This window comes from Microtus oregoni, unplaced genomic scaffold (genome assembly GCF_018167655.1).
Source record: "Microtus oregoni isolate MIOR12 unplaced genomic scaffold, Mior012 000037F_ref0000500, whole genome shotgun sequence".
In the NCBI taxonomy this organism is placed as follows: domain Eukaryota; kingdom Metazoa; phylum Chordata; class Mammalia; order Rodentia; family Cricetidae; genus Microtus; species Microtus oregoni.
The window spans coordinates 10,926,622-10,947,803 of NW_024543096.1; the positions used below are offsets into that span (position 1 = coordinate 10,926,622).

Genomic DNA, 21,182 nt, shown 5'->3' on the forward strand with positions numbered 1-21,182 from the left:
TTTCCTGTAGATTTACAACTAGATTCAGTTATTTCAGTAACTTCATTAATAAATTATTCAGTTAGAGTAGGCAATTTTGAGTTGTGTACAGGAAGCTGTTTTTACTTTTTAAAAAATTTAAATTATGTTTTGACAATTTTACACATGTATATAAACTATTTTGATCCTATTCTCCCCTTATTCACCTCTCCTGTCTTATCTACCTCATAATCCTCTGGACCAATTATTTTTCCCACCACAGCGCCCATGTTTTACTGAGCTTTTTATTATTATAAAATTCACTGCATTTCAATACGAATCATTTATATATGCATGATTGTGATTATTAATACATCACGGACAATTTACCAGGGGGTATATTACTGAAGAGAAATAAACCTCCTTCAGTGACCATTATCTGAACCATTAGTTGGGGGTCTCGGCCTTACCTAGATAAACTTCTTCATTAAGTGATGTCCACAGCAGCAAGATGTTTATTTAGGTGAGGCTGAGAACACAATCTAAGCTCATAAATATAAGTATTTAGAAAACAGTTTTACATGTCCATTTACTAAAACAGTAATGGGTTCCTTCTTAGGGTCTATGCTATGACTTTCTGAGAGATTTTAGCCAGATTTGACTCCACTTACAGAGTGCATCTTAAATCTCAAAAAAAAAAAAGTGATTGGTTATTCCACATCAATCATGAGCCTATTGTACAAACAGGCACATCCTGACCGGTTGATCTGCTATTTAGAGTTCAGGGTCTATTGTAGAGCAAGTGCTCTGTTGGCTTCTCTTGCATGGTACCCTACCCCTCCAGAACTACTGAGGTTAACATACAGGGGGGACGTTTATGGCTAGGTTCTAGCTTGATTTGTCTTCTTTAGATGCAAACCATGGAATAGGGTCTTATCATCAAGTTCTGATGGATAAATAAGAGCAACTACATCTGGTGTTATGGACACCTCTAAGACCTTTCTGATTAGCAGGTCATAGGGAGATAGCCAATGCCTATTGGTTGGTCTTGTTGTTTAATTGTCCATGGTTTCAAGTAGCAGCATTATCTACCAATGCAATTCTAATTATTTTACTTTAATTTTTAAAAATTAATCTACAAGGTAATAGGTTTTTAAAAATTAACCTACAAGGGATTTCCATAAGTCTTCAGTTTTAGTTAAGCCTCCTGAAACCTCTCGTCTCCCAATAAAAATATTTACAATGTATGTTAAACTTAATTATTGCCAAATTTTCTGTAGGTACTAGGGCTTGAGCTTAGCCACATGTGTTAGTCAATGCTCCTCCACTGAGCTACGTCTTCCAGGTATGCAATCTTTTTAAGACTATAGTCCAGCCTGTAATTTTTAAGACTGTAGTTTAGACTACAGTTTAGGGTTCCAGAAGATCTCAGAATTCTTGGTAAAACACAAACCTTGGAGATGACCTTTCTAAATGTATTGCCTCTGATATTCAAATTAAAAAGAAGGACCCACAGAATACTAAACTTTGCTGATCATAGCCAAAAGAAGAGAGCTAATTTTATAACTATGATCATAATACTCCTCATGAAACCTTAATAGTTAATGTTATGAATAAGTTATTAACACTAATACAAAATAATAAAATTTGTAGTCAATTTGAATTCCCGGCCAATTATCTGCCTTGGCATTTCCAAGGTATTTTGAAAAGAATTAATATTGTCAAGATTAGCCAAAATCACAAAAGAAAGAATATTATAGTAGAATGTAAAGTTATTGAGATCTTGAAAAGATAAATATCCTATATTTATAAACCTTCTGATAGCATTAATAAAATTTATAAGATGTACTTAAGCTTCTATAAAGTTTACTGTATAGATTTAGGGAACTGGTGAGATGGAGAGAAGGACAGTCCTTTTGAAGCTCTGCTGTCTACAAACCAGTATTAATTGACAGGTTTGTGCTCCATTGCTCCATTAACCATGTATCACATAGGAAATGCAAGGCCAGCTAACAAGCATTTACTAATGACACTTGTTAAATCAAAGCTTCATTGCTTTCAGTCTTTTAAGGGAGATGACGTTCTCGTAGCCTGCTCTCTGACAAATTAACAGCAAGATGAGGCAGCCTTTGTAGGATCAACAGAGAGGACTTGAACTGTGTGGATAGAAGAATATGCTGATGTTCACAGATAGCTTTGCTAAACAGTGCGTTTTATAAACCCAATATTATTTTATTAGCTGAATTTTCTATTTTTAGGTGTTTTCTTATACTGCTGACAAAGAAATTCGAACTGATGACTTGTGCCTGGATGTATCCAGACTCAATGGACCTGTAATAATGTTGAAATGCCACCATATGAGAGGAAATCAGCTATGGGAATATGATGCTGAGGTATGATGTTTGCTATGACTTACTTATCACTTAGCACTTAAGCTTGGTTATTTTCTTTAAAAAAAGAAGCCAAAGAAGAAATGGATTTAAAATGTGTAATTATATTTAGATAACATTGGGGTGGCATAGCATATAAATTGGATTTTGTCATACTAGTCTAGTGCTGTGAAATCATTTTATGTGGTAAAAATTTTTATCTTCATGTATATTTCAAATATAAGTCCAGTAAGATATGCTTCCATGAGATGTAAGTGTAAATATCTGCATCTAGGAAAATATGGAAATATGTTTGTATTTTAAACCTGTTCCATTATAATATATGATGTTTATAATTTTCAATCTAACCCTTAAAAGACCTGATAAGATTGTCAAGATTTATTTCCTTTTCTTGCAAACAACATTACAGGAAATCTATTTCTATTTACTATAAAGGATTTGTGGTAGAATCAAAAGCACTAGTTAGGAATAGAGTTAGCCAAGTAATCACCTCACAGCATATTATTCCCTAATGAAGGAGAGGAGGATAATGAAAACAAATAAATTTAAAAAAAAATTCTGAGGATTTACTTAGGCCATGTGCAAAATTTACTTCAGCCATCAGATGGAGCTAATAAAAAAGAGATGTGTTCTCTTTCAAAGACTAATCCTCAAAAATACTCTTATTTCTTTCAAATCTCTTGGTTTAGGAAGATGAATTGATCATTGGGTTACATGTTAGGCAATATTAAATAGGAACTGATACTTCCACAAAAGCTTAGACTATATTCTTATGAGATAAAAATGTAATAGAAGTAAACACACTCTATAGGTGCAGTGTTCCACAAAAACCTATTTTTCAATATCTCTGGTACCATTACTCTAATAACAAGATCTTATTTTAAAATTTATTTTGAATACCATTTTAAACTCCAATACTTTCTGGGCTGATATGCTGAATAGAAAAAAAAATAGATCAGTTCTTACAAGATTAGAAATTCTTGCACAAGGATGATTTGGAGCCTAATTTTTGGATATTGCCAGGCTCTGAGGATATCAGATATTTTCTGGGACATAAAGACAAAACCTTGAATCCTATCATGTTGCATTATTATGTTCTCCACTGATATCTTTCATGCTTTATTTGACCACCATTTTATGTTCCTGTACTTGAACTGTTCAAACAATGGTATTTGTTATCTCCTTACTTTACATTAAGTCTCCCAAAGAACATCTCTCTAGTGAATTCAAGTGTGGAATCTGAATCTCTTTTCTGATTTGACCTCTTCTGTGAGGAAAAGAGCACAGGAGTCCTGTGAATAATGTTTATTATTAAATAAAACATTGTGTTCTTGCTACTTAAAACTTCCCAAATCATAAAATATCATTAGGTTTTTGCAATAAGCAGTAAAATATAGTACATGTGTATTAAGAAAGAAAGATTATTTTAGAAGATAAAGCTGTGTTTATTTCAGTATAATGTCCCAGTCTTTAAAATTTTCTGAAGCTCTTGGCTAAACAATAGCTTCTATGGTCACAAGCAAAATTCCTCCACTTTGATAATATTCCTGATAATTGCATTTATATCTTTTTTACTATAATTAACATTTACAATGAATACTAAGTAATATTTTTAAGAAATGTAAAAGCATAGCTTTACAAATAGACAGACATTTTGCATATTTCTTCTCAGAATTTTATTCTTCTGTAATATTTTAGGGAACTCTAAATTTTGAGATATATTAAACTTTGGGGTACTCCTAAGATTCTTACAATATGCCATCCATTTTAAGAATTTTTATTGTAAACAAGTAATTTCCTATCAAAAAACATTTGTCATCATTTCATTTCTTCTTATGTTTATGCATTAGAAGATAAATTTTGGAGTTCTACTTACATAATGACAGTTCTCCTGTCATCAGTGAGGCATTGTTCAGCAGGTAAAGACACTTAATGTACAAGACTGGAGATTGGAGCTCAGACGCTGGAACTGAGAACGTTGGAGAGAGAACTGGCTCCACAAATTGTCCTCATACTTCCACATATGTGTGTGTGTGAGCTCACCTCTCTCTCTCTCTCTCTCTCTCTCTCTCTCTCTCTGTGTGTGTGTGTGTGTCTGTCTCTCTCTCTCTCACACACACACAATAGTAAATTACAATTATAAAATAAATATATATGTATGTGAATGTGGAGACACCATATGAGAATGAAAGAATAGCACATTTTTGTCCTCTGCCCGCTAAAAATTATTTTTGAAATTTGGTTATGTTTTGTGATAACTAAAAGGAGTATAATGTATTTATGAAAGTGAAACACTTTTGATGACTTCCTTTACTTCTAAGTGTTACATTTAAGGACCTTTCTTTCCATAGCATATTCTGATAACTGCTATAAGCAGTGATTCAGGAGATAGCAAACTCTTCTGGAACTTGTTAGAAGTCTTGAATCTGGGACATGAGGTTTTAACACATGAAATCCAAATTTCCGGTGTTTGCTTTATTTTGTTTATTTATTCCCTGGTCTTTAGTATGCATGTTACAATTTTTATCTCTTCTCTAAGCAGTGAAAAAAGCTTCTGTATGTATGAGTTTTTGCCTGAATGCAGTCTGTGTATGCCGTGCACCTGGAGGCCAGAAGGGAGTTAAGTATCTCCTGGGACCGGAGTTACAGATAGATGTGAGCTACTATGTGGGTGCTGGGATTTGAGGTCCACAGCAAGAACAGCCAGTCCTCTTAACTGCTGAGCCATCTCTCAAGCCTTCTTTTTATATACTGTTGTAAACCAATGCAAACTTAGGAAAGGACAAAAATATAGGGACTTCGGGAAATGCAAAGACTTTAGGGAACCCAGAGGCAGTGGAAGAAATAAAAAGGATGGGAGATGCCAAGGTATGACGAAGTCCCTGTTCTGTGGCTCTGTTCTCTCATTCCAACACTGGAAGGGGTTAAAGAGGAATGGAGCTGCTTGTTCCCTCTTTATTTCAGTTCTTTGTCATTTGCTAGCAAGGGTAAAATTTCCCTTCTTTGAGAAATCTCTGAGGTGATGCAGTTTTGAGTCAGAATAAAACCCAGTGGAGTTCACAAAATTACAGAGCTGAAACAAACCTTAAACTTCTCTCCTTTGAGCTTTGTCGGGACAGACCTGAATCACAAAGATTACCCTGCTAGGAGCAGAGCTGGGGTTTCGGTCCTAATAAAGTTTTCAAAGAAAGCTAGTTACTAGTCCAATTGTGAATCTCACAGTGTGAAGTGTTGAAATATTCCATCGCCTTGTCTGCCCAGTTCCTTTCAGTCTGTGAAAAGAAAGAGTCATCAATAGGAACACATAGAATCTTCAGAACAGGCAGAACACCGCATGCCTCTAAGCATGAAGTCTCTCTTGCTGGTTTGGTTTGTTATCTGCTTGGATGAACAAAGGGAAAAAAGGAAAGAAAGCTAATGGGTGGCTGTGATTTCTCTGTTTGCTTAAGATGTTCTTGCCACAACCTTACAAAACAATTATTGTCAGTCTCTATGTTCTTAATAAAGCTGTGTCAATAGTGCATCAAGGTGTCTGGCACTAAAGCCAGAAGTTTCCTACAATACTAATTTGCCTCCTGAGGGCATTGAAATACCACAAAGAAATAGATGCTTTCAGTGATGGGGATCCGATAAACAGGGCAGACAGTGGGACCCTGTTACAAACAAGCAAATGCTAACAGTCACTTGCAGTATCAGATTGTAACCACGTATGAATGTCTCCTTTCCTTAATGATAAGCAAGTACAATAAATATTATCTGTTTAAAATGCTAAATAGCCATACAACTACTCTATCACAATAATGGCTTAGAAACTTAAGGTAATTCTCTTCATAAGATAATTAATATAAAAGTTCTCTTCTTATTGAATGGAGCTAAATATGTATTGGTGATAAATGCCTATCTCTGGCTAAAGGATTGCCGTACCTGCGGTATGATTGAGCATCCTTTGGGTAAATACCCAAAAGTGGTATTGCTGAGTCTGGAAATAGGTTATTTCCTAATTTTCTGAGACAGCATTGCTCAGTTTATGTTTATAGCAGCCTTTGTAAAAGTCAGAAACTGGAAACAACGTAAATGTCCCTTGACCGAAGACAAAGATAAAGAACATGTGGTATATGTACACAATTGAGTACTACACAACAGAATAAAAGAAGACATCTTGGAATGTGCAGGCAAATAAATGGATGTATCTAGAAAACATCTTATTGAGTGAGGTAACCCAGACCCAGAAAGACAAATATAATATGTACTCACTCATAAGTAGCATTTAGACATAAAGCAAAGAAAATCAAGCCTACAATTTCACAAACCCAGAGAGCCCAGGCAACAATGAGGACCCTAAGAGAGGCATACATGGATCTAATCTACATGAGAAGTAGAAAAAGACACGATCTCCTGAGTAAATTGGGAATGTGGGGATCATGGGTGAGCATAGAAGGGGAAAGAGGGGGAAGGGTGAACAGCAGAGAAAAATATATAGCTCACTAAAAACAAAACAAAAGAGTTGCAGTACCTTCTGAATCTCCTAAGTAGCTTTGTAAAATATATTTAAATTAAACTATAATTACACCACTCTTCCCTTCCTTCTCTCCAACCACTTCCAAGCTTCCTTCCTCCAAATTTTATCACTTTCTCCCTTTCAAATTGACAATTGATTATTATTTTTACATAATAGAGATTACAGTGCACAGATATAGAAATACAACCTCCCGAGCACATAAAAGTCCACGTTTCTTAAACAACACAATATGAATATTATTTGCACTCTGTTATGGCTGGCATCTCTAGTTTGATTTGATGAGATCATAAGTGTTTTCATCAGCAACACAGACCATTTGATACAGAATACTAATAATATTATCCTGATGTTTTAGGGTCATGGAATATCTCTTTCCAGCAAGTTCAAACAAAGAGAAAGCAACAAATTTCACATCACTAGACAGCTTTGTATTTTTTTTTATTAAAGTACATGTTTCATCCATTTTATTTCACTTCGGTTTGTTTTTATACTCTCAACACCACACGTGTGTTCCAATCTATTCCAAATCTTCATTTTCCTGCAGTATCAGTACTTAATCATATTTTTTTGAACATCCAGGCAGCTACATACAGTGATACAATCTAATTTTAGATCAGAGCACTTCTGCTTAACAAACACTAATCCGCAAAAAAAAAAGAGGGACAGAGCAAAAGATGATGCTAAAAATAAGTGTTGCTTTTCACATGACAGGCAAATTGGCTGAGGAACCACTTGGTTTACATTCTATCCGTAGGAAACGATTGCATTGAACTTACCGAAAATACAGAGGCTTTTATTAAATCATTCTTAACCAACCTCTTTTATTTGCCCTTATCAGAAAGCAGGTAAATGGGAATATAATTTCAAGGTAAGTGGCCTACACTTACTAATCTCCCACATTCCCGTGTAGTAGAATTTCTAATAATAAATGATGGCTCAGCTTACCGTTTGAAGGTCATATCCATTAGACTAGCATTACCTTCCCATGTTCCCAATGACCCACAGCTTTGATTTCTTGCTAAAATCAGCTAATAGAAATGTCAGTGGATTAGTGTTGCATTTATATCCTTTCCCGACTGTTTACACTTGCTTTTTAGAATACATGTGTTCCTCTGGATGTGCAGTTCGCATTCTTAAGACACCACACTAAATGTTTTCAACAAAAAAAAAAATTGAGATTAAGATTTAGAAAACAGCTATTTAGTATTTGGCCAAGAGGTTTTGAAATTTCTGACTTCTTCCTTTGTTATTTATTTATTTATTTATTTAGGCAGGGTTTCTCTGTAGCTTCGGAGCCTATCCTGGAACTCACTCTGTGGACCAGTCTGGCCTCGAATTCACAGAGATCCACCTGCCTCTGCCTCCCAAGGGCTGGGATTAAAGGTGTGTGCTGCCATCGCCCAGTTTAACCTATGACTTGTTATTAAGTCATAGTCCTATTAAGTTTTATGATAATCGAAGGCCAGTCATTTTATCTTTCTATGTAATAATGTAAATGTATTGTTCTTATTTGAAACGCTTAGTATGCTGACTGAGATAGCTGTAGATTGATTTCTGCAATCAGCTCTGCGGCCAGCTGTATGTGATCACCACACTATCATGTTTTTAATACAAGTGTTATGCTTTAGTTTTAGTACCAAAATTATTTTCCTGGCCTGATCCCATTTGGATTAAGTAGGACCTGTGCAGTTTGGATTGTAGATTTGTAAGTAGCTTATGACTTTTCAGATGCAAATACGTCATTACAGAAATCACACACTTGTTTCATGTATCTTTAGATATTGTAACTCAAATTCTATTCATAGCAGTGAAACACAATGCCCTACATTTTTGAACAGAATGACTAATTGATGCTATGTTATACTAAAAAGATAGTACTAGCTATAGACTCACATAACTCTGCTTAGCTATCGAATTTTTAATATTCCCATTGAAAAAGACATCTCTCAGTAAGCTACATGGGAGCCTGCAAGTCATATTTCTCCAATATGTGATTTGCTGTGAGAGTCTCATAATGAAGTATTCATTGCAAAATTGACAAAGGCATGCATGAGACACTCAATTAATAAAAGTATTTAGAAAGGATTCCCAAAATATAAATGAAAGGAGGTTTATTAAATTTGATGACTTCATTCTCATAGACAGACATGTGATGTATTTAATAATCATTTCCTTTTGTGGCCAGAAGATTTGTAAAAAATAAATGCACTTTCCTTTGCTTTCACATAAAGAACACTAAATGACATGTGGTTTGGAAAGTAAAGACTATGGAGATGGGCTTGAGTGTTTAAATTTTCTCTTGATTTATAGCTTTGTAAAAGTACATCTTAATTCATCTTTTTCCTATTAACTATTCTTGAAATTTATAATTCCTAACAAAAGAATTTTGTGCCTTAAAATTACATTTTCTAGGTAAAATTTCTAGCAATAAGAAATATCAATTAGCAGTAGATGATGTTGCCTAATTTAAACAGTGTAGATACATGCATATTTAGTCCAGAAAACTAGTCAAAGTGTGCCGTGGGCAGCATCATTTTATAGGTAAACTATGATGCCTTTCCCTATGTTTTCTAACTGTGTAATCACTAGATACCATTTCTCTGTAGCAGATAAACCCTGCAAAGGTAAACCCGGTGATTGCATCCATTATGCTGTCCACAAATTGGAGTTTACTTCAATACAATTTATTTTCTTAATTGGCTTAACTAAATTTTTTGATCAATATTATTTAGTATATCTCTGGGCTGGCCCTGGAGTGGACGATTTGTTTAATATATCTACATATTTTTTGAACTTATACTTGGGGATAAGAAATAGGCAAGTGAAATTAATTATTACATTCACGGGGGGATTTTGTCTTTTCTTGCTCTTTCTCTTCATGTATTCTACCATGCTTACTAATAAGTATGCCATTGCATGTGTGGATTCCTTAGGTCCATAGAGCCCAGCTTAGGCCCATTAAAACCTAAAACAAAATCATCTCAGGCAGTTTTCTTTAATATCCTCTCAGACTGGGCGGCAAGCATATGAGGACACTAACAGAAGAGAATTCTCTGTGATAATTATTTTGAGTAACCTCTCTCAGAACAACTCACTTGGCACTAAAATGTATTTATTATAAGATTACGAAAACAAAATTCTATCAAAAATAACTTTTGCCTGAAATGTTCTATCATCTGAAGTCAAATTCCTCCTTAGTAATCTGTCTCTGTTTTTCTCTACTGAGTAAAGCTGATATTAAAGCTGTCTAAGAGGCTGTCACTCACTGCTCCATGGATGAAATTATTGTGACGTGTGTCTCCCATCCTTTTCCAGGCGAAATTGTATGTTGTCTGCTATGATTGATTTATTGCTGCCTTTGTACTTCATTTGTCATTATTCATTATTTTCTTTGTCAAACAGACCCACACTTTTGTTCACATAATCATGCAGGCCTGCCTCTCAATAAGCAAAGTGCCGGATGGCTCCCAATATCCTACCATGGAGACCTGTAATGATAGCACTTCGCAAAAATGGCTACTAAGAAATTACACGAGAGAAGAAGTTTTTAGAAATATATTTGGAAATCTTACTGACGATTTTTTTCTTTAATGCTTGTAGAGGTTTGTGTTTCAGACTTCTTAAATTTACTTTAGTTATCAAAATATGAAATTTTATTAAAACATTTTACGGCATTATTTTTTACATCTTTTACTTTCTAGCTGCTCATTAATTTGGAGACTGGATATTTTATGTAATAATTAGTCTTCATTAACAAATATGTATTTTCCAGTTCTTATTTCAAATATGCATGTATATATATATATATGTATGTATATGTCTGTAAATTTAATGGGTTAAATATATTGTGAAATATTTATTCTGTTTAAGCCTCACACTAACCACATCTGTATGAAAATGAATTGTATATAAAAGGTGACTTAATATAACATAGGTTAAAAATGAATTATTTTGGAACTGTGAAATTATTTAGTTTTGTTACATTTTATTCAGAGGCTCAATTGTGTGTGTGTGTTGTGTGTGAGGATGTGAACTACACTGCTGTGGCACTGCTAAAAACAGAAATAAGAAGATGATAGGGCAGAACAGGTATTATTTGAATTAGAGTGTATTTGAATCATGGACAATCCAAACAAGAGATGGAAAAATTGCAGTATCCAAGACAGTTTGGATGAAGAGGAATTGTTAGAAGGCAATTTACATGTAATATTTGAGTTTGTCTTTTTTTTGGGGGGGGGGGGTGAGAGTAAGGGGTTGAGACAGGGTTTCTGTATGTAGCCCTAGCTGTCCTGGAACTTGCCCTGGTAGACCAGGCTGGCCTTGAACTCAGATACCTGCCACTGAAAGCTAGGACAGTAGCCTGCAGCAGTTCCCTCATGGCTCCCTGCAGCTTCTGGAAACTAGTTAGCTTTCCGAAAGGTCACATTCTACACAAGGTGTTGAGATTTCCACCTGGCAGAGGAGGAAACCAACCATGCTCAAAGTGGATAGTATCTCTGGTAAAATCTCCATAAACAACAGTGCATAGGAACCAACTTAAAAGTTTCTGCTCTTAGAGAAGCCCACAATTTGATTACTGACAGTGACAGACAGGCACATGGACATTTACAGACGACATGTACCCCCAACAAATTATCAAGTGCAAGAAAACATTATAAAAAGAAATTTTTTTCAAAGAACGACGAGCCTATATGCCTAAAACCGTGTTTATAGCCATAATGCCTAAAAACACAGTTAACAGTTTTACTCTTACTTGCTTTCTGAGGACTTAGAGTTCTTTGACCGAAATTCAAATGCTTAAGCAGAAGGGGAAAAAAGAGATGTGCGAACATTTGTTAAATGTAACTCAGAGTTTTCTAATGAAGAATCAGAGTCTTCAGAATGATTTTGGTGGCTTTCCCCGGTGCCCAACCTAGTAGAAGAGAGAAATTAATTCACGCTCAGGAATACTTGAGCCTGAAATATTTGGCTTTCTAGTGTTCTACATTAGACAGAGTTTTTCGGTTGTTCATTTGTTACCTTTGGAGAAGTGGGTTTTAACTACTAATAAGTTTTTTTTAAAGGAGACTAAACATTGATTAGAAAGAACAATACTAACTAGAATGTTCTGTACTGAGATTACTTGTGGCATTAAAAATTATTCTATGTAATTTTAAAAACTCTTTATTCCAATGTGACACACGGTAATTGACCAAATCATTCAAATACTGTGAGAAATGATTATACTACAATAAAGTAATGACAGTACATTGTATAATTCATTGTGTGGTAACCTACTCAATAAATAAAAAATTGTTTTTTAAAAGGAAACTATTAGAAGAACACAATGGGAAGTGCTTTTCTGAAGGAAAATGTACGCATAAGTTGATGCAAATTTGATATAGAGATGATTTTCTTTGTTGCTGTTGATTTTAAGTACAACTTTTTTAAAGGAAAATATTTATTTTGTTTAATTTTGTATTTAATTTTAAAAATGGCTAATCTTTGAATTCCCTGTCATTGTAAGAATAAACCAGCCATCTTCTTGCTATCTTAGACAATTTCTTTTTACTTTTTCTTTTTTTTTTTTTTACTAAAAATGACTTGAGACTCTGTATTAAAAAATGACAACAGAGTCTTCAATCTTGACATTACCTTTGTTTTTAAACACCTAGCTTTTTAATTTCCTGCTTGTGGTCAGAGAGACATCTTCCCCAGGAGGCTTCCTCTATTTTGTCTTTTCTTACAACAGCAAAACACAGGACAAGCTACAGGTGTTTCTCTGTGTTGACATGTACCCCCAACAAATTATCAAGTGCAAGAAAACATTATAAAAAGAAAACTTTCCCAAATTTTAGTTTTGGTAATTTACAAAAACATGTGTTTAGGACACAGTTTTCAAGAACAACTTGCCAATTACTTCACATCTGTGAGAACACTTTAACATAAAGATCTTTTTCTGTGTTTCTGGGCATGGCGCATGAAATTAGCAAAAATAATATATAACTGATAACTTGAAAGAATATCGCCTTAAAATATGTGGAAACGTGCAGTCCTAAAAAGTGAATTTCATTACAATTGGAAAGAAAAGCTTTGCAATGGCTAAACACAGTACACTTATTGGACCTGGGAAGATAATAAAGTGCATCATTATATCTCTGTTACAATTCAATGCTGATAAAATTGCTTAAATATGATAAGCATTCCACAAAGTTAGATGGATTATTTCTGGATACACTAATCACTGGTCTAAGTTAATGTCTAAGATGCTATAGTTTAGTCGTTTTTAATGTGATTATCTCTGGCTATTTGTTCATTTGGTTACCAGTTGTGTCGCTGACTTCTGCATTTATCAAATTGTTGCTGACTAGAAAACCAAGCTTCTTCATAATGATTAATATGTGTCACCTTCAACTGAACTCCAAGGTCATTTTTAGCAAAGATGTCTTAATTTCCAGCAATCTCGAATAAATGTCAGCCAATTCCTTTAACCACGCTCAAATGATGGTGTATCTGACAATAGCAATCATTTTATGATCGTAGATACATGGGTAATTTAGAGACACCTGTACACAGTTCCTTTTAAAAACATTTCATATTACTATATATTGAAATGATATAGAATATTTTTGAAGAGAACCCTTAATCTGATTGCTAGTAAGTTACTGACTATTGTTTCCTTTTGCAGAGACTCACTTTGAGACATGTCAACAGTAACCAATGTCTCGATGAACCTTCTGAAGATGACAAGATGGTGCCCACCATGCAGGACTGCAGTGGCAGCAGATCTCAACAATGGTTGCTGAGGAACATGACCTTGGGGGCGTGAAGACTGTTTCTCCCAAGATGTGAATGCCTCTACACTTTTGTTTATCCATTGTTTTGGTTTGGTGAAATTATTAACTTTGCCAAATGAAAAGTTTTAAAAAATACTTTTAGTATTCTAAAACACAGTTGTTTATAATTCATTTTTAGGAATGTTTATTTCCCTACTAAAATTTGTATCTGATTGAAGAAGCACATAAAATATAAGTAATAGGATACCATTATTAAACATTTGAACTGTTTGGGGAAAAATACACTTTGCGTTTCCTTTTAAAATGTCTTTATTGGCCTCTTGTCACAGAGTTACTTGGGTTTTTTTTTATTTTATGTTGTAATAATGATGAAAGAGAGATCATGTAATGCCTTATACTATATCTTAATTATGAAATATTATCATTGCTTTATAAAACTTTTTTAAAAAAATGCTTCTTGGAACCACGGTGAATTTCTATGCTAACAGTTGGAACACTTATAAATTGAATTCATCACACAAAATGATCAGTACAAAGAAAAAAATTAAGTTTGCTACCGAATTCATAGACTATTAAATTATCATACCAAATAAAGGACTTAGAAATTTATTTTAAATAATAAATTTAAGTCTAATAATGAAGAGAGTGAGTCTGATATCGAGAAAAACAAGAGCATTATAAACTCCAGGAATCACTAGGAGAGAATCTTCATCTCCACCTGAGAACAGTCTCGCTCTGAGCCTTGATTTCAGGGTCTGAATTCCCAGCTGCCCTTTCTGCCCGCATACACAAAGCTGTACCTTTTCCCTTCACTCTTGGACTGTAGGTAAAAGGTGACCTTTTAGGTTCAATTTAAAACTGTTTTTACCACTTTTAGTTCAGTCAGTGATGTCATTGGCACTTTGTATTTTATTTTTTTTTAAAGTATGGCACTATAATAATTTATTGCTATAGTATTAAATCTAACATCAGTCATTGGAAAACAAAATTCATGAGAATTCAATAATGTGATATTAATTAAACTACTAGATATGGTTTGGTAAGAAATGTGGCTCAGTCTTATTTAGGGGATGTCATGTGTTATTTCAACTTTAAAATGTCTTTGTTCACAGTGAACAAACTGATGTTGTGAAAAAGACGCAGAACACAATGATGGACTGTTAGCAAATTTTTATATTTAATATTTAAGTGGCCACCTAGTTGTTGTATATGTATGTTTGATTTGTGTCGTTAGCAGCTAGAGGAATTCTATGGGTGTGGAAATAGAAGATTCTACAGGAGTAGAAAGTCCATCCTTTTGACCTTTTGTTTCAAATGATCTAGAAAAAGCATTAATTGTAAGCTACACCTCCTTCATCTGTCCATGCCCTCTTATCTTTGTCTTTCTCTTCTGTCTCTGTCTCTTTCTCTGTGTTTCTCTGCCCCCATGCGCTCTCTCTCTCTCTCTCTCTCTCTCTCTCTCTCTCTCTCTCTCTCACACACACACACACACACACACAAAACACTTTAGAATGAAGATAGATTTTTCTCAAGACCTTTACTTTCCTAGCTGCCTTCCCTTCCACTTTGGCTTCACACTGTTGAAATTGTGAAAAACAGTCCAACTTGGAAGGCTTCAGGTTTGCTGTTTAAAGCTCAAGCATCCTTTACTCCAAGAACTTCAAGAAATTCCTAGATTCCCAAAATTTTAGACAAAAGATTTACTATCAGAGCTTTTATTCATGGGATAGACATTATTCTTACCATCTCTAACAGGAACCCATGGCTCTCAAATGACAGTCAATGTTAAACTGATCATGACCACTCAAGTCACCCGAAGCCTAGAAAAAAGTCCATTTTCTGTCTCCACTCTTTTCTCCTATGTTTTCTTCTTGTCCTAACTCAATAAACATTAAATACCCTTATATATTATTTTTCTGAAAATTAAAAAAGTGTAAACTCTCAAGTTCATTATATAAAGTCTTCTACTTATAGCAATCGAAACACATATTATAGATAGGGAGTGTGGTCAATGACATTTTGAAAGAATATAATCGCTTAATGGGAGCTAAAATTGAAGCATCTCAGCAACATTTTATGTAAATGAAAACTTGTTATGGTCACATTGAAATACATAAGAACATAAGAAACACTCTCAAAGACTCCACAGGTGACTTGGGTATATGCTGTGTAGTGTCTGAAAATTAAAAAAAAAATAGGTGTGTGGAGAGACAAAATTATACAAAACATTGAAACCAGAAAGATTTAAGTTCTTCAGAAATATTTGCCTTCAGTAAAGAAAATGAAAGCCTTGATTGGAATCACAATGACACACACACACACACACACACACACACACACACACACACTGATCCGGGCAAGTAGATTTTTCAATTGCTTCAGTTTATACATTCCTCTGGGTTTTTCTCATAAGGACAAATGCAGTTTCACCTTCTAGGATGTTCAAGTCAAAACTAGAAAGTTGAGAATTGAGGGATCATTCACACAATAGGTAAAGTGGTCATGTCCCACCTCACCCAGCATGAAGACCTGAGTCTGAGTTCAAGCACCTGTATTTAAAAGAGCAAGTAACCACTAGCTTGTTGGCATGTGTTTTTAATTCTAACACTGAGTAGGTGAAGACCAGTGAATTCCTTGAGTTTCCTGGTCATCCAGTTTAGCTTAATTGGCAAGCTCCTGGCCAAATAAGATATTGTGTCCTTAAAACCATGTGATGATGCCTTTGATTGACTTCTGACATCCACATGTGCATTCATGTCATGTTTGTGTGAGTGTGCACACACATATAAAATATGTAAAGTCACTTTTGACTTTTCCTTCTCTTTCCGACTTTCCAATCCTTCCTACCTGCATGGAACTGCCTGCAGCCAAAATTAATGAGAACTTGGCCCAAAACAAAATTTAAACTTGATCAAGATATGTTTAGAAATCCACACTTTTTTGATAACTGACAACATTGTGGTCAAGTGTTGATTTTGTAGATGACAACATCATGTTGCAATGTCAAAAGATTGGGCAAAATAAGTCTAACCATCTGGAAATTGAAGTTAAATTAATTCTCTCTTTGGTATATAACCAGAAAACATGAATTTGTTACTACATCCACTGTATGTTAATATTTCTGACCTTCTAAATCCCATGCAGTATTCCTATAATACTATATTTTTCCCAAGTCTTACCCAATGCTACCCTTGTTTTCTTACAACAGTCACGCAGATACTGTTAAAAATAAATTATTACATTTCCCTGAACATAGCCTTCTCATTAATTTTCAACTCATCTTATAGTTTATGTCATGTCTCTATGTGCACTCCCACAAAACATATATGCACAAACTCTTTGCACATGGATATGTGCATAATGCAGCACTTACACATGTGTACATGCACATGCATAATATCTCGGTTTCTTTTGTTTTGTATTGTTTTTTTGAGCCAGGGCTTCTCCGTAGTTTTGGAGCCTGTTCTGCAACTGGCTCTTGCATACCAGTATGGTCTCAAACTCACAGAGACTTCTCTGCCTCCCCAGCCCTAGGATTAACAGTGTGAACCACCAGTGCCCAGCAATATTTCTGTTTTCTAATCTCTTACCGTCTTTCATTTCATTACACTGTCCTGGCTGCCAAGCAAGTTACTGCTTTAGTGTTGATTCTATCTGTCCCATATATGTCATTCTTTTTAAATTTCTTTAGGTTTCTTTTCAAACAACCTATTTAGTATAACACATTCTTGTCCTGTCTGCAAGTTCTTGCTTTTATTCCTCTGACCAAAAATAAATCTACTCTTTTATTTACATCAATTTCTGCCAGTCTCCAACACACACTTGGGAATACAATTGCATTTATTTCAATCTTTTGATTTCAGTGCCAAGTCCACATCTTTGTAAGGTGTAAGCACCCTATCGCCAATCTACAAACCCAGGCATTTAAGTCTTTTATAAACCAAGGTTTATATTAGTTTTGCCCACTGGATTTTGTTATCTCTTGGCATACACTAATTATACTTCTTAAACTAATGAGATTAAGAGTGTGTTGAAGTTGTTAAGAAGCATTTTATCATAAGATTTCATATTTAAAACGGTAGAGTCCAGCAACATCTTTACAGAGAATTTTTAAAGCTATGTTTCCAAATGTTCATTTTCCCCCAAATCCTTCATATTAAAGGACTATATGTTGTCATCTCTGTTAAAATAACCTGCCTTATGGAAATGAAATATATCATTTTATTAAAATGCTGCTTTAAGATATAAGTTGCTTCACTTTACTGAAAAAATATAGTTTCAGCTTTTTGGTTGTATTAGATTGATCACAGAAGGGCTAAGATTTTGAGTCTTAAAACAGAGATAATACATTCTTTCACCATCATATTTATTTTCATGTTTTGACAATGACTATATAAAGTTTATTTTCAATGTAAAAATCTATTAACAAAAGATATTATAGAAACCTTAAAACATTAAAGATGTTATGCCATTAATTTCTGTGTTTATAGATGATAAAACTGAGCCATGGACATAAAGTGTATCTTGCCCAAAGATCATAGTATTATAAACTAAGCTGCCAAGACTCCTAAAACTACTGCCAAAAATATATAAAGGCACAATAATGGAAAAAATAACCTTTATCAAAATCTTTTATTAGTAACTTGATTCTTATTGTTTTTTATTATTTCATAAAATTTGTCCAATAAAATAAGACCATAGACAATAGAAGAAGATCTGCATCACAGTGATTATTTTCCCTGAAAATATAATGTTTACAGAAGTGTAGAACACTCTAGTACCAGCACACAAATGGTTTGAGGAAAGTAGCATCAAGCTTTTCAGAAGAAACTGGTAGAAATCCGTTTCATCTGTTTTCTTGCAATTCTCTTGAAGGTAAAGTGAGGCTGACCTACAGCTTACACAGACTCTTAAACCATCCATTCCTGTGAACACTGAGTGAGTTCTGTGTTTGCAGCTTTGCAGAGTACGGAGAAACCAGGAAAAATATCTAGGCCTCCCAGGGTTGCTTTGTTATAAGCATAATACGTAAATTTGATTTCTCCTTAGTGCTTAGAAACAGCCCAATAAATAATACGGAAAACAAAGGAGGGGGAAATAAACTGCTATGATAAAATAGCATAACTGGTTTTTAATGTTTTTTTTTTTTAAATTAGCGAGAGGTTAAGGATACAGTAGAATTGCTTCAGCAAACTTCAGAATATTGGCTTGCTCCCTTACATATTGTTACTCCATTTGAGAAATGAACAAGCATAGGCATAGCCATTGAACTTGTATCTGACCTAAGAATTCAAGTTTTAGTTTCAAAAGAGGCAAAACTCAATGCATTCTTAAATTGCAGGCATAATGATTCGAATAAATGTGAAAAAAATAAAGACCTCACCAAATATGAACCTTATCCTTAAGATGTTATTTTGTTCAGCTGAGATCTTACAACCTTGACTAAATGTCCAGTGTAGTTGGACAGCAGGAATTCAGTGTGTCATCAGAGCTTGTGTTTCAAGATTCAGTCACAAGCTCCGAAAATGTCAGATAGGGAGTGGAAACACGGCATTTCTTCTGTATAAAATAGAAGTGTCTGGTTTGACTACACCATTTTCAGAGTGTTATCAAGTATAAAATACGGTAGACAGCTAAGGTGTTGGATGACTAGCAATTTGTTTAACTAGTTGGTATAGACTTGTTCCCGATTTTTGTTTTTTAGTGCTTTCTAAATTTGAAGAGAAATTTTCATTTAATTTATTTTTAACATCTCCCTGAGAAAGTAGTGATTCAACACAGTCTTCTGTCAATATATTTAAGGTGAGGACCACTCTTTGATAATTGGGTCATCATTATGTACAGTAATCCTTTACTGCCATTGTTATTGTGGGAGGATGAATCATTCTCCTCTGTCTGGTGAGTTAGAATCAAAAAGAATATTAGATATTGTTTCATCTAAGATGTTTCTGAAACGGATGTTTCAAAACTAAAATTTTCATCCTTTGTTCAATGGTGCAGTTAAAACTTAAAGACAATGCTGTTTGGGTCCTGGTGTTTCTTATTCTAAAAATAGCACAAGGGAGAAACAGGAACCCATAACCACAGAACTTTCTTTGAGATGGGTGGGGACCGTCAGTGTTTAAAATCAGTGTAGTCACAGCTAGAGAAAGTAATCTCAAAAATGTTTAGACATGTTCCACACAGAAGATTGTGCATAAAGATTTAAACATTTTAAATGTTGTAAGCATTACTAAATGGTATAATTGTTCTTTTGCTGTAAATTTAAATATTTATACATTTTTGTAGAATTAAAGTATGCCAATTTAGTTTTCTTTTGGTATATGTTGTCTTTTTTCAAAATAAATTTTGCTAGTACTTCAAACAGATAATTTTAGAATTCCATAATTTATGTTCTATTTTATAGAATAAAGGAGTGATTATCTAAAACCATTTCTCAACAGCAAGAAAGTCTTGTAAATCCAGTAAAATCTTATACCCCAAATATGTAAAACAGAAACATTGAAATATATATTATCTCATTAATTTTTATTATGATACGAATGGAGACTGAGTATTTCTGATTTGTAAAAATGATTTAGAGAAGTGAAAATGTCTTCAAATACATGAGAATACTTCTTTTCAGGTCATGCCTAATTCCCTAGTTCTGATATTGGACTATTGAAGAGTTGTCTGTGTGCTGGTAGGTAGAACCCTGTTGACCTCACCTTGTTGAGCATCATATTGACACCCAGAACCAGAATCTAGGTAAAAATATAGAAGAAAGGGAAATGAGTAAACAGAGAAGAGAAGGGAAAGAGGGAAGGAGGAAGAGAGAGAAAGGGAGGGAGGGACAGAGGGAGGGAGAGATGGAGGAAGGGAGGGAGGGAGGGAGGGAGGGAGAGAAGGAAGGAAGGAGGGACTCCATTAGTATCTGTTTTTAAATGTTCACACACATTAACACGATTCAGAAGTTCACTGACTGAGAGCCATCATGAATACTTCATTAGTTTTTCAAAGTCGTCAGCAAATATAAATGGCATGAATTTGCTATTTTACATACAGAATGTCACTTCTCAGACTTTTACATGTACCCAAATCTGCTGCCATCTTTTTTTTTTTTGTCATTTTTGTGAAAGCACGTGGCCTTGCATTTCCAGCCATAACTGGATGCTTAACTGGGTGAAGTTTTCCTATTTGCCTCTAGTTTTGACAGATACCTTACCTCATGCCTTTCTCCACCTGATGGAAGAAACTTTTCTACTGAAAGGAAATGATGGAGGCCTTTTGGGTTAATGGGTTCCTGTCTGAAATAGCGATTCTCTTTTCTACCTTACCTAGGATCTTGTGTACCAGTCTCCTCCTATGACCATCAATCACACCAAGAGTGGCTAAAATTGAGAAGACTGGATCTATTTATACAGAAATCCATTCACCAGTTTTGAAAAGTAAAATCCAAGGCAACAAGCAAACATCTGAAATAGGTTTTCATTTTTTTTTCTATATGGCATAACATGAACTTGGAACACCAATCTTTCTTCATCTCCCACATGGTAACTT

General features: G+C 34.4%; 1 protein-coding gene across 3 annotated transcripts in view; it reads left to right on the plus strand.

Annotated features, from left to right (window-relative positions):
- Galnt13 (polypeptide N-acetylgalactosaminyltransferase 13) overlaps window positions 1-15,129 on the plus strand; it is a 475,135-nt gene extending 460,006 nt beyond the window's left edge. For all 3 annotated transcript variants that reach the window (XM_041631595.1, XM_041631593.1, XM_041631594.1), the window contains 2 exons: window positions 2,217-2,351; window positions 13,535-15,129. In XM_041631595.1, the coding sequence (XP_041487529.1) occupies window positions 2,217-2,351; window positions 13,535-13,675 (276 nt within the window). In that variant the 3' untranslated portion in view covers window positions 13,676-15,129. The remainder of the gene's footprint in view (window positions 1-2,216; window positions 2,352-13,534) is intronic.
- Window positions 15,130-21,182: the final 6,053 nt, after the last annotated feature.